We start from the raw sequence: 13710 nt of genomic DNA on the forward strand, positions 1-13710 counted from the left end.
TTATATGCTTTCAATGAGATGAATCATTCATAAAGAGGGGGGCGTCTGTCCCCTGCTCCATTTTAGCTCTGCAGTGATGATCTGCAATTAGTGCAAAGGCCCTTCACAAGGAGGAGAGACTATTGCGGTAGTTTAAAGCCTAATTGCTCCCAGTTACTGTCCTGCTCTTCCAGCGAGGCTGTGGCCTCTCTGGCAAGGGTGGCAGAGCAGGATGTGTGTCCCCACCTCAGCTGGCAGTTTCAAACTCTGGTATCCACACACGGACTTTCCTTCCTCACAGTTTCAGATGTCAGAGCACATCTGTCGGGCGCGGCTGAGGTGCAGGTGGTTGCCTCCAGCACGGAGGTGGGTGAACGGCTGGAATCAAGTCTGCCGGAGCTCATCTGGCCACGCTCTAAACTGCATAAAAAGTCAGAGGAGAGCAGGGCACTGACAGATGAGCAAAGGTGACATCAAAACTCTGCAATCAGTTACCTCAAGCCGCTGTGCTGTAGACTTTGGAGATGTAGGAAGCAGCCGACGTGCGGCTCAGGCGCCTGTGCGGGATGAGGCAGGCAGTGGCGGTGTGGGTGGCTGTTTCAGGCTCATCAGACAGAGACCTAAAGTCACCCATGTTACTACTGCATTTTGAAGTGTACCCTTGGTCTTTAAACAGCCCCTGCTAACAAATCAGTTGTAGAAGGCTATTAAATAAGCTGTACATAGATTTAAGGGGTAATACTGAGCCGACTTCACGTGTCCCACAACTTAAGTTCTTCTGTCTGTGGTAGTAACTGACAGGAGAGGAAAATGAAACCTAAAATCCAAGGGGTCTCTGAATTGACCTATGCTCTGCATGTCTGGGCTTCTGGGGCTGGACTGCTCTTTGCACCTCGTGGCAGTGATAAGAATTTCCCTTCTCAGAAGTGCAGGATTCCCCATTTCGGTATAAAGAGTTCGACAGTGACGTTTTCCCTTAGGGCAGGACTAAATTAGCTCTCCTGCATCTCAGCCTGATGGCCATTTTGGGAAGGAAATTCCATACAGTATGGGAAAGAGGAAACATTTCTGGTGGTCCCTCATGCTTAGGTCTGTGTGTGAGAATTTATTCATAGAATCACAGCAGGATTTGGGTTGGAAGGGAGCTTTTAAAGATCATCTAGTCCAACCCCCTGCTGTGGGCAGGGACACCTTCCACTAGCCCAGGTTGCCCAAAGCCCTGTCCAACCTGGCCTTGAACCCTTCCAGGGAGGGCCCAGCCACAGTTTACGTGGATGTACGAAGGTAAAAAGCTCACTGCCTTATCCTGTCCGCCCCGTGTGATGGACTCATCCTGGGTGCCATTCTACATGCAGGCAGTAATCGAAGAGCAAAAGTCTTTGTCTTGACAGACATTTGTGGGATATTTTCTCCCCTCCCCCTCGGAGAAGAGTGGCCCTTTCTCTGTGACATACAATAGATCTTTGCTTTGCAGTGTCTCCATCTGTGTGCACGTGTGTGCGTGCATCTGTGTAACGCATGACAGCACATTTCTGCAGCGGGCCACAATCTTACCCACATGGGATTCGCTTTATATATGCACAGAGTCTGATTAACTCCAGTGGGATTACTCACATATGTATATATTTGCAGATTTCGGGGCCTGACATTCCCCGTGTAAACACATACAAACAGAAAAGCAGAATAATTATATGCAGCTGGAAATCAGCGGCTTCTGCTAGAGGAAAAATTGGTGTACTCAGATTGCAGTCGCAATGTGCTGGAAACATTCACACAATGCAAACAGATGGAATCGGATGAATTAACACTCGCTACTTTTGGACACTTCCTGGATTACTATTAATAGTTCTCTGGTATAGATTAATGCACAGCATATGTCGTGTAACATTGACTTTGAATTATCTGCTAGAACGTGTCCTAGGCTCAATCTTTTTTTTTTTTGAAGTCCCAAAATAGGTTTTTTTTTTAACTCCTCACCCTCTCTACCTCCTCTTCCCGTTCGGACAGCACGTTTATGGAGGGTCTGGTCGTTCATGACCTGTTTGGTTTGGAAAGATGGTTACACTACGCCAGCCATCTTCTAAGTCACCCTTAGGGAGGATTTTTAGCCTTTCTGAAGGAAAAGTTGGTAGATAGAGGGTAGGATAGACCCAGAGCCCACTGTCATCCCCGCGGGCGCGTACAGCGGGGTCAGCAGTGCCGACCCTCCGGGCCATACTCTGGGCCGAGGCCACCGCTGCCCACAGCTTCCAGCCGAGCTCCGCAGGTCTCGCTCCACACCGGGAGGGGGGGGCGACCGGCGATGGGCCGGGACCGGGGACCGGGAGCGGGAACGGGGAGCGGGGCCGGCCCCGGCCCGCCCCACCGTATGTCTGCGAGGAGCGGCCCCCTGCGCGGCAAAGGGGGAGGAGGCGGGCGGGAGCTGGGCCGGCTGCGCCGCGCGGGTGCGCGCCTCCGCGGAGCATTACGGTGCCCGTCCCCGGCTCCGCCAGCGCTGAGGAGCGGCCGCGCGGAGCCCCCGCAGCGCGGCCATGGCCGAGCGCCGCGCCTTCGCCCAGAAGATCAGCAGGTAGCGCGGCCGCGGAGCGCACCGCCGGGGGGCCTTGGTGCCGGGCCCGCTGCGGGGAGGGGTGGGCTGGGCTGCCGGGCCCGGCCGGCGCGTAGTGGGGGGTGTGCTTCGCCGCCACCGCCGCCGCGCCCCTGAGGGGCGAACGGGCCCGGCGCGGCCCGCGGGTTCCCGCCGCTCTCCTGGCCTTCGGGCCGCTGACAGGGCGCCCAGGCGGTGGCTGGGCCGGGCCGGGCCGGGCCGAGCCGCAGCGGGGCCGGGCCGCCGCGCTGGGCCTGCCGTGAAGAGCCCCGGGCAGGGTCCGCCCAGGCCGGCGCCGCGGGGCTGCGGTTCCCCCCGTCTGTAACAAAGACGGGGCGGGGGGGGGATGCGGCGGTGTGGGGGGGTCCGCCTCAGCGGTGTCGCTTCCCTGGGGGAAGGGAGCGCGGAGCGGGAGGGGGAAAAAAAGGAGAGAAACTGCTGTTTAATTCAGCTCCCCGTGAACAAAGGCCGGCCGGGCGCATTGTACAGTCCCCTCTCGCCGCACAATGGGCGGCCCGGCGCTCCCGGCAGCGCGGCGAGTGTTTTCCTGGCGGTGCGCGGTGCCGGAGCCTGCCCCGGCCCGGGCTGCCCACAGCGGCCCCCGGCCCGCCTTCCCCCCGCTGCCTGCGGCGGGCAGCGCCGGGGCCGGGCGGCCGGAGCCCTGCCCGGGCGCTGCACCCCGTACCTGGGAGCAGCCAGCCTGCCTGCCGGCTTCCTTGCTGCCTGCGAAAGGGAGAAAATAGTTCCCTTCCTTTTGTGAGCGATCAGCAGCTGGTTAATGTTAGCACAGCTCCTTGGAGGTGCAAAGCCATTTGGTGTTAAACGTTCTTGTATTTTACAAAGTTTGTTTTCTTTTTTTAAAAGAGGAATATTTATAGGAAATTACCTCCTCATACCAGGTTTCTGCAGGTCTATATTCCGAGCTAGGCGTGTGGTTCCAGGTGGGAACCGCAGTTTTTTTCTTTGCTGGTCAGTCCAGATAAGCTTTGGTGAGCATGGTGCCTCTCCTAGCCGTGACTAGCAGCAGAGTGAAAGCGGGAACCATCAGCTTCACTAGTGCTGTTCAGGAGGCTGTGGACAGTAGTGGAAGGAGTATCATTTTCATGCCATTGAATGAGAAAACTGTAGGTGTAAGTCGTTAGTACACAGTTAGAGAAGCTGTGATGGAGAAGGGTCAAGGACAAAGAAAAAGGAGGTCAAAAGGAAAAGGCTAGGTGGGAGGTAGAGGAGTGGCATCAATCCACCCCACTCAGGATCTGAAAACAGGGATGAAAACATTGCTCCTCTCTCGTGGTTCTCTGCAAACTTTGATGTGTGCCAGCCAGGGGTTAATGTGACAGACCAAGGTCTCAGGAATGGAGAGAGGTGGATTTGCTGCCAGACCATTTTTCCTGGTGCTTGATTGTAGTCATAGAAGCAGTCACATGAGAGACCCAAGTGCTAGAAGTGAGAGTGTAAGAGTTCTGCAGCCCTGGCAGGAAGTTAAATAAAATGGCCCTGGGGTGACCATTGTGGGTGCTCACAGTGTTTCTGCCTGCGGCCAGGCACTAGCTTGGTGTGAGTCCATCAGTCAGAAGCACAGATGTGCTACCTTTGTGTACCTTTTGATCTAATCCACTCGGGGTGTTTTCAGACCAGCCAAACGGCAGCAGTGTGTGTGCAGGCAGAGGTGGTCTTTTTGACACGTCACATTCATTTGTGGAGTTTACTGTTCATGCAGGCTGGAGAAGGACCGGGTGGTCTGCAATGAGGTCAGCTCCTCCAGGAGCAGGGCAGTTGCATCTCCAACTCGTTTCTTTTGTGCTTAATTATAAGACTGCTGTATTTCTCTTTAGGATTTCCCATACTGTAGTGTTGTTTTCTGAGAAATCTCAAGTTCATGGGCTGCACATCCAGTGCATATGAAGGCAAAAACTTGTGGGCAGAAGAGATGTTGTACCCAGAGCTGCCCAGTCTGAGCTGTAGCCCTTCTTGTGCTGACACGGAATATGCTGCTGTGAATGTTACTATTTCAGAGGATGAGAGATTCAAGCAAGCAGCATACGGAAGTCCCAAGAGCTGCGTTGGTGGCTGCTGGAAGCCCTCCCCAGTTCCATTGTTTAAAGAAGAATAGATCCATCGCATTTTCACACTCTGCCCTTGGGTTTGGCTTACTCATCGAGGTAGAATAGCATTTGTCTTATTCACAGGAAATAGCCATGCTGCTCTTGGTTTGCCTGATAGGGTGTCATTCAGATGGGATGTAATTCAGATCCATGAAGGTAAATTGCTTCAAGACCTACCAGCCAAGCAGATGCAGCTTCTAAGCTGGTTATTACAGTAGTGGTAGAAAAAGAAACGTGAGATTGGCTGTTCTGTTTCTTAGAACACAGATGTGGTCTTCACAGCTGTGATTACTGCCTGTGCTCTCTTCAACCAGTGCGGTGCACCTCAAGGGTCTATGCAGAACTCTAGTGCCACGGGGTGCCTGTTTATTGCTACTTGAATCTTTAAATATTGGGGATAGCAGCTATCTGTGACTGCTGCAGCAGTTTCAAAATATCTTTTTCAGGCTGTCTGTTACAAGGTATCTTTCTGACTAGGTCTTACTGCATTTTTGTTGGAAGGCTTTAAACTAGAACAGATTTTTAGCCTGAACTTTGGCCATCACATGTACTTAGTAATTACTCTTGACTCCATCAGAAGAAACGCCTGAGTTAAACTCACTGTAATGGGTTAGTAATGCCTGAAATCTTGCCTGAAATTGTTAATTTTTAATTTGAAATACATCGGTATTAAATTTTTTTGTTAAACTATATTGGAACATGTCCTTCTGCAGCATCATAATACTTCTGTAGCTGCATGTACACTATTGTTTCCATCTCAGTGTAAGAACAGATGTACTTCTACTTAGTACCCCTGTCCAGCTCATGTGGTGTTTGGGGGACTAGAGGAGAGCTAGCGGAAGGCTGGATCCACACTGGCAGAGATAAAGTTCACTCATTAAGATGTCTCAATAAAAAACAAACAGTCAATACGTTATTCTTGAGGAACCAGCTAAGCTGCCTGTTCACTCTCAGCAGGGTTGGCTGTTCAGTACCAACCATACCGAGAACCATGTCTGGCCCCACTGAGCACTCACCCCTTCACCAGCATTCTCTGTTGCATTATCCCAGTACATTTTCTGGGTATGGGGCCCAAGAAATGGGACGTAGAAGCCCCACCACCAAAAAGGTTAGTTCTGAGTTCCTGAATGTCCCAATAATCGAAGTGTGTTGTATTCCAACACTCTGGTCTTTCCAGGGGCAGGCAGAGGAAAAGATGTGCAGGTTTTTTAGAGTTCAAATACAGAAAAAAAAAATCACCCTTTAAACATCATGCAAGGTATATAGTTCAGGCAAACTCATGTAGCCTTTCACGTGAGCCCCTGTCTCAGTGCCTTGTCATTGCTCTTGGACCATCCTGAGATTGGGTTATCTAGGGAATCCAGAACTGCTTCTTTGGTCAGACCATCACCATTTTGAAAGTGTCTTTCCTTGGGAAGAGTTTTGCTCTTCCTTTACTGCTCCCACAATTAAAGAGGATCCTTCTGACTTGGAATAACATACCTGCCTTAACCTCCATTTTGCTATGCATTTCAGCCTCACACAAAGCCCAGAGTGTGATTTTTACCACTGATTTATCTTTCCTGTCCCCAGCTCTCCATGAAGTCTGGAGAAAATTGTTTTCACCCTTGTGGGTACAGCCCCTTCTGAGGTGCTTCTGTGTGAACGGGAACCTCACGGTGCCATGAGGCACTGCTGCCTTGGGCTGGGGGGTCTTCAGCAGAGCCCTGGCTGAAAGGGGATGACCCTGCTCTCAGACATTTGGTGATTTGGAAATTCCCCATCATCCTGGGCTCTTACATTGTGTATGGGCAGATTTCTGGAGTAATCACAGCTTGTTGTCTTTATGGTTTTAAATTGAGGGGAAAACACTTCTGTTCACTACATTCAGAGCTACTATCTTACTTCTGCTGAAGCTCCCTTTACACTGATGGAGTACCGTAAAAGGTGACTTGGGAAGACTAAATTTACAGTTGTGTTCATTTAGAGCCCTTTTACATTGCCTGAACGATGTGTCAGGGAGACTGACAGCCGCCTTTGCCCTGCCTCAGGGTAAACAGGGATGGTGTGAAACCTGCACCCACTGAAACGGATGGCAAAGCTGTCACTGGCTTCCACGAGCACCGAATCAGGCCAGAAATGTAGTGGTCTCAGCAGGATATTCATCGCAGTTTATTCTCTTCCCACATCCAGATGCCATTTGCATTGTCAAAACGCTATCACAGATAATTGGAAGGACTTTTAACAGAAACTTCAGAGCAGCTTTTTCCCATTCTCCAAAAGTCACGTTGTCTGCCCCAGTTCCGCCGTTGTGGATGTCTCGTGCGGGAGTCGGCAGCACTCTGGGAAGCCTGAGAAAATCTCTTGACTGCTTAAAGCAAGCAAGAAGGCAGGGAGAACAGTTCATCTCCATGGCTCCGCTACAAAGCTGCTTCTTTGTACAAGGCTTCCTTGTTTGGTTGGGTTTTTTTTAATGTGAGCTGTGACTTTGATCTCTCCTGAAGAATCCAGTCCTGTGGTGATTTTCACAGTGAGGTATCTTGGGAGCTCATTCCCTTTGCTGATGCCTAGGGGTGATACTTTCAGCCTTAATAATCAAATATTACTCAAAGAGCAGCGTTGTATGGTGTTTTCTGTTTTAATCAATGGTAAGGAAAAAGGGAACGTGTTGTGTTACTTCTGTGTTACCTCGCAGCAATCAGGATCAGGCTGGGTATTTCCTCAGCTTCGGGTTGTAACTCAAACCCACGTCACTCAAAGGGGAAGGAGCTCACTCTGAAGGAAACGGCACCTCGTGTTTAGGAGGAAGGCTGCATCCAGGGCAGGGCAGATCAAGGCCAGAGCTCTCCCTCGAGCAGGTTCTGTGTCACGTACCTGGTGACTCACAGTGTGGTTCCAGCCTGGATGGAGCAGGCCTGCAGGCGGGAGAGCCCAGGTGAGCGCCTGGGGACAGACAGACTGGTCATCTCAACCCCAGCAGCAAGACAGACGCAACCGGCTTTGGGGATTCAGACCCAAGCGTAGTGGTACAGTAGGGTGGATGCCTCCAGCCACGTGCGAAGTTGTACGCAAGTGAGCTGGCTGAACAAAGGGGGATGCTTTCACTTTAAAAAGTAAACTATGTAAATACAGTTTTCTCTGCTGCTGAGAGAGAACAAGTGGCTTCGCTATGGAGTGGTGCAGGGACCTCACTGTACCAGGCTGTCTTTCTCAAGAGGCAAAGGCTCGCTCAGTGTAGAGTCACTGCACGTGACACACAAGATGAAGAACAGGCAGGAGTAACTGTATTGTAATTGGCGGGATGGGGAGAAACAAAACAATTTGCATTGCTCTTTCAAAATGGGAAGGGCTATGGAAAAGAGAGACTTCCTCAAATCACTGCAGCAGATGATCTAGATGACTGTATCTTGACCCACCGTTTCTGTGAAAGGGGAGTTCTTAACCCTCCTTGGTATAACTGGACAGGTCTCGGTGAGCCTTTTCGTGGGAAGGCAAAATGGAAAAACTGGTAATTCCAATATGCTGCTTACACTAAAAAAAAAAAAAAAAAGGAACAATTTTTGGTTTTGACTGTGTAGGCTGCATAGAAACAGAAATGATTTTTGTGTGTAGTTAAGAAACATGGAAGTGCAAACAACTGATTTAATTTTATTTGCAGCTCAGAGTACTTTGAGAATGACCAGTCTTGTTTTGCTTTAGAAGCTGGTTCCAAGGGGATTTTTTTCCCCGCTCCTTTTTTTTTTTTTTTTTTTTCTGTGTGAACCACACGCACACACAGTAATTAACCAGTGAAGAAGGTCAGAAAGGAAGTGACTAGGAGAGATGTACTTTAAACATGGACATTCATGAGGCTGTGGACTGTAATTAACTGGAATGTTTGTCTAAGGATCCCAGGTTACATGTTGAATATGAGATAGTTATTAAAGAAGCAGTTTTTTATTTGTCCTTTTATTTATCAAGAGCTTTAATGGCTCTTCTGTTCTGCCAAATGGATTTTTTTTTTTCTTTCATCTTGAGTCTATTTTGAGATTTATTTCTCTCTTCTGGTTGGGTTTGGTGTAATACACTTTTTAACCTAAGTTGGGTAGGAAGCATAGCTTCTAGTTAGAAATAGTGTTCAGGGTTATAATATAACATGAACTTACCGGTCATGAATAGATGACGTTTGTCATGGACAAACAACTTTTGAAAATGGAGGAGGAGAAGGGAAGTGTATTACCAGTTTTGGGGAAACTGAACCTTTGTGATGAAGCAGTGAAAAAGCAGTCCTAAAAGTAGTCAGCTGAGGTGTTTTCTTGACAGGAAAATACTAATTTGGTTCTATAAAGCCCTGGTCAGGCCTTATCTGGAGTGAGTGATCAGAATGAAACAGGGTGTTAAAAGGAGAGATTGCCAACTGAAACAAATTTGGAGAAGAGCTAACAGGCTGATCAAGGGAACAGAGGGCCTGTTGCAGGATCTGACCTTGCTTAGCCTTGCAGAAGGAAGGCTGGGAGGGATTAGGACTAATTTTTGTGAATAACTTACAAGTAGGAAGGAGAGGAGGACTGCTGAACCTAACTGATGATGTTGGCACAAAACCAAATGGCTATAGATTACCCATAAATACACTTGGTGATCACATTACATTAGAAGATGGTTTCTAAACGTCAGAAGCATGATGCTTTCCAGCAGGGGAAACAGTGTTCAATACATTTGTGAATGCAGAGGTACAGAAGGGTAGCCAACAAGAGCTGTGGGTTAGACTGCAGGCTTGGAGTAAGTTGTAGTAAGTCCTGCAGACTCAGGAATTTCAAGGTTTAGGCAGTAGCCAGTTAGTTCATGCCGGGAGAGGTTTGATTGGTAATTGTGAAAGCTGGAGAGGTAGGACCACTTAAGACTTTAAAGCAATGATGGTGTCTTGGTCAAACTGATTGGAGGTTGTTCAGTTCTGACTTTCTGTGATCATGCTTCAGGGGAATCTTTAATATCCCGTGAGGTTATTAATGGGGCAGCAACCTGGAGCAGCCATCGATGTACAGCACATGGTCAGAAGCTGTGTTGATCAGTGCTGCCCTTTTGTTTTACCATGTTTCTTCCCCTATTGTATCAACTGACCTTTTCAGTGGGGGTGATGTTGGTCACTGTAATAGCATCCCTGCAAACTCTTAGTGTCCCTAAACAATGCTGTAATTACAGCTGAGCTTGCTTCTGCTTCAAGTTAGGATAAAGCGCAGTCATAGCTGGAGTTAGGGGTGTATTGACAGGCTGTGCTCCAAATACAGCACAGCTCCCAGCTGCCCAGAGCTGCCCAGCTGAGGCCAACACGCAGAAGAAGAAAGGACTGAGAACCTCTCGGGAGTCTGTCCCAAAGCATGTCTCAGGTTCATAAGGAACCAGCTCACGCAGGAGCAGCTGCGCTGAGTAACATGGCTAGGCATCGGCTGTGGTTTCACAGCTGAGGACAGGTTTCCTCCTCTGGCTCTACTTTCCATCTGGAAACAATGTATGTCTCTTGAAAATGGGGAAAGATTTTTAGTTCTTCCTGCGTTGTGCTGCATGGTGAAATGTGGGTTCTGATTTTTCCTGCCAGCCACGCAGTGAAGGGCTCTCTTCTGTGTATCGTCAGGAATTGAGCAAAACACGCACCGAGTAAGAAATCGGGTTTAAAGCAGAGCTTGTCTGCAACCTGCGGGCAAGCTTTTAAATCTCATCAGCCACAGATGCGTAGTGTTTTCCATGCCAAGCAGCCATTTTAATACATTCCAAATTTTCCTATCAACGCTAGCAGCATGCGTGGTTTGTGCTCATGTGTGCGTGTCTGTGAGTGTGTACGTGCACATGGTGGGAGCAGGGAAGATGGTTTTTCCGAGGGCGATCAGACAGCCTGAATGTTGTCCGTCCCCAGCGGGAGCTGTTTGGTCTGCTTTCAGAAGCCACCCTCCAGAAGTGAAAACATAGTCTCCTGTGGATAAAGGCAAACATGAAGCAAATGACTTCTTGCAGCCAGAATACATAAAGCTTTTTTTTTTTCTCCTTCTGCAGTCCACTTTTTTAAAAGACAAAATAATGCTTCCTCTAGCTAATCTTACTCCCGTCCTCTGGCCTGAGGAAACATCTGCTCTCCATGGTAGGCTCGGTTGTCCCAGCTAGTTCCTTTTTAGAGTTCCCTTCTCTTCCATTGACATCAGTTGCCTCCACCTGCTCCCATTCCTGCACACCAGCATTCACTGCAACAGCAGTCCCAAAGCTAGGAGCCCACCCTGATGTCAAGGTTTTTCTCAGGGGAGGTTTAAGCATCTTTCCTTGATGGGATTTTAGCAGCTCATGCACCATGCTGATACACAGCACATTCCCCTGAGTGGGATCAGGAGTGAGTCTGTTAGCTATGACTCTGTCCCCCCAAAATTGCTGATACAGCAGGAAAAAAAAAAAATCATCCGTGTCCTGGCAGTCTCTTCCTCTGTCTTATGCACTGGCCAGTGTCTCTTTGGAGCTGGGACTTTGTTCTGGGAGACAGAGCAGACTGCAGTGCTGTGATGTGGTGAATGACAGCTGGGAGCGGGTTTGCTGTAACTTGGTTACTGACTCCTGGAGAAGAGCACTCGTGTTGCTGAGGTCCTGTAGACCAGGGGTAGTCAGCAGGTTGTCAGCAAAATGTTTTTTCATGGAAAGAATCTGGGCTTTTGGTTTGGCTTAAAACAGAACCATTTCCACTATACTCAAAAAGTGGACTATCCCAGTTCTAGTGCTGAGGTGAGCTGCGGCTCGCTGCCAGGTTATGAGATGGAGCACTGCGATGGTTGTGTTAGGGCTTGACCCATGGCTCTTTGTTAAGACAGTCTTTGACTATCAGCATTTCGCTCTCTGATACGCTCTTCCTTTGCCAAGATGTTCCCTTGGGGGGTTTACCTAACTGTTGTGTTTTCAGGCTTACCAGTGGCAATGTGGTTTACCCGCGGAAAACAGAAAACCCCAGAGGGGCACAGTGTGGATTTTACACTCCAGGCATGGAAGGATAGATCTGTGGTTTTCCTTCCTGGTGAGAAAAGTTGCCCAGTGGTGGGATTTCTCTCTGGCAGAGACCGTAAGGCACTGTGCCCTGCCAGCTGCTGCGTTGCATCTCCCCTCTCCTAGTCACCATAGTCCCATCGCTGCCTTTCCCACGTGAAAGGGAAGCAGGTTTTTGTTCTGGCCCGGCTGGTTGTTTCCCGTACGTCGTTCCCTAGATGTTTCAACCCACCCTACCTGGGACTGCTTTTCTGCCCCAGAGCTGGGTGTTGAAAGGGTTGGATATTGGGTGGAAAGTGGCCGCAGGTCCTCATCTCTGTGACTGCAAAAACCAAAAATAGGCAAGGGATGAAGATGAGAGAGCAGAAGGAGCAGATGTGTGACCAGGGTTGGAACCGCCAGGGGTGTGGAGAGCACTGGAGGAGATCTTCCCTTGGTAGGAACTGGAAAGAGCCTGCTGGGAACAAGTTTATTTGTGCTTAGTGTCACGTGCATTTTATTGCCACAGATGTGCACAAAAGAGCAGTTCACAAAAGGGAAAAAAAAATGTAATTGCTGTTAAGAACGTGTATATGCAGCCTTGCAAGAATTTTGTGACTCTCTGGGAATTTAGTACACGAGCTCTGTTCTCACCGGCCGGTGACACCCGTATTCCAACCAGCGCACTAAATATTTGGTTTCATTCCAACAGCAGTGTAAAGCATATTTGATATATCATCTTCATTGTAATTCTTCTACAGAGATAATGTTGTCCCTGTCTCGTTTCAGAACTGTAGCTGCTGAAGTCAGGAAACAGATCTCAGGGCAGTATGGAGGGTCTCCCCAGCTTCTCAAAAACCTCAATATTGGAGGCAGCGTCTCTCATCATACAACTGTAAGTAATGCTTGGAACATGGAAGACTGAAGAAGGTGTGCATAGTTTTTTTTCATTACCATTTTGAAAGAAATTGCAGTGCTGACAGGTTGTTGACCTAAGCGGCCTTGATAATACTGAGGAAAGTAATTCTATGCAAAACCCGTTAATTTTGGAGGTCTCTATCTTGCAAATCAGCTGGTGTAGCTGGGAATTTGTGTTTCCGCAGAATCTTTGTAGGACAAGGGGCTCTCTTGACCAGATATTAGTTGTTTTATCCCAGAACAGCCTGGACTGGGCGTTAAATTCCACGTGCATGTGTGGTTTTCTCTATGAAGAGCTCTTTGCAAGCTCATGCGCTTCAGGTAGCTGTTTTCTTGTTTCTTGTCACTCTTGAGAGTGCGACCACAGCGGTTCATCTACTCTTCAGAGGTATTTTAAATGTTATTGTGAAAGTTGAATGTGGTTATTCCTCAGGAATGTATATTTACTTGCAAGTTTACAGTCCACTTTCAAGAGCAGCTGAAATGTAGGCCACATTTTCAGAATCACCCTTTCTGAAGTCAGATTATCTTGCATGGCCTACTGGTAACCTTCAAAATTTATTCAGTGTGGTGGTAAAAATTTCAAGAGTGCAGCAAACTTTTTCAGGCTGGAACTGTATTTTTGGAAGTGTTCCTCTGATTTGGGTTGTTGTTTCGGGTCATAGCAGTTTCTTTTGCAGCAGTCAACTTTGAAAACAAATATTATAGCATCTTGTTTTCTTCAAAGAGGGTTGATTAGGTCAGGCTGTACTGGAAACATGCTGAGTTTGATAGTCTGTACAAGTGTTCTGAGTTTACAAGAGTTCTTGTGTTTTGGAGTAGGGTCTTGTAGAGTTTCCTCAGTTCATGTACTGCTCTGCATCCAATGTAATGCGTTGAAGCTTTCTCATACAGAGCACAAGTGCGTCCCTGGAGCTAGTATCATCTCAAAAGGGATCTCCAAGACTAAGTTGACCCCTAGCTTAGAAGATTGACTTCGCTGCAGGCTGAAAGTTCATCCTTAAGGAGATCTGGCTATGCCAGAGTCTCTGGGGATTGAAGAGGGCTGGAATTCCTGTCATTTCCCTCTGCATCAGCTGTGTGAGCACAAGGAGAGCTGAAGGCTGGCTTTGTCAGCTGTGTGCCCAGCCTTAATGGTGAGTGAGCACGAAGGAGGGGGGGTTAATGAGAGCG

At 48.6% G+C, this 13710-nt stretch overlaps 1 protein-coding gene across 10 annotated transcripts in view; it reads left to right on the forward strand.

Annotated features, from left to right (window-relative positions):
* The first annotated feature begins 2411 nt into the window (after positions 1-2411).
* DOCK7 (dedicator of cytokinesis 7) overlaps positions 2412-13710 on the forward strand; it is a 106664-nt gene continuing 95365 nt past the window's right edge. For all 10 annotated transcript variants that reach the window (XM_074831839.1, XM_074831840.1, XM_074831841.1 and 7 more), the window contains exons 1-2: positions 2412-2548; positions 12409-12514. In XM_074831839.1, the coding sequence (XP_074687940.1) occupies positions 2511-2548; positions 12409-12514 (144 nt within the window). In that variant the 5' untranslated portion in view covers positions 2412-2510. The remainder of the gene's footprint in view (positions 2549-12408; positions 12515-13710) is intronic.

This window comes from Strix aluco, chromosome 8, assembly GCF_031877795.1.
Source record: "Strix aluco isolate bStrAlu1 chromosome 8, bStrAlu1.hap1, whole genome shotgun sequence".
Classification (NCBI taxonomy): Eukaryota; Metazoa; Chordata; class Aves; order Strigiformes; family Strigidae; genus Strix; species Strix aluco.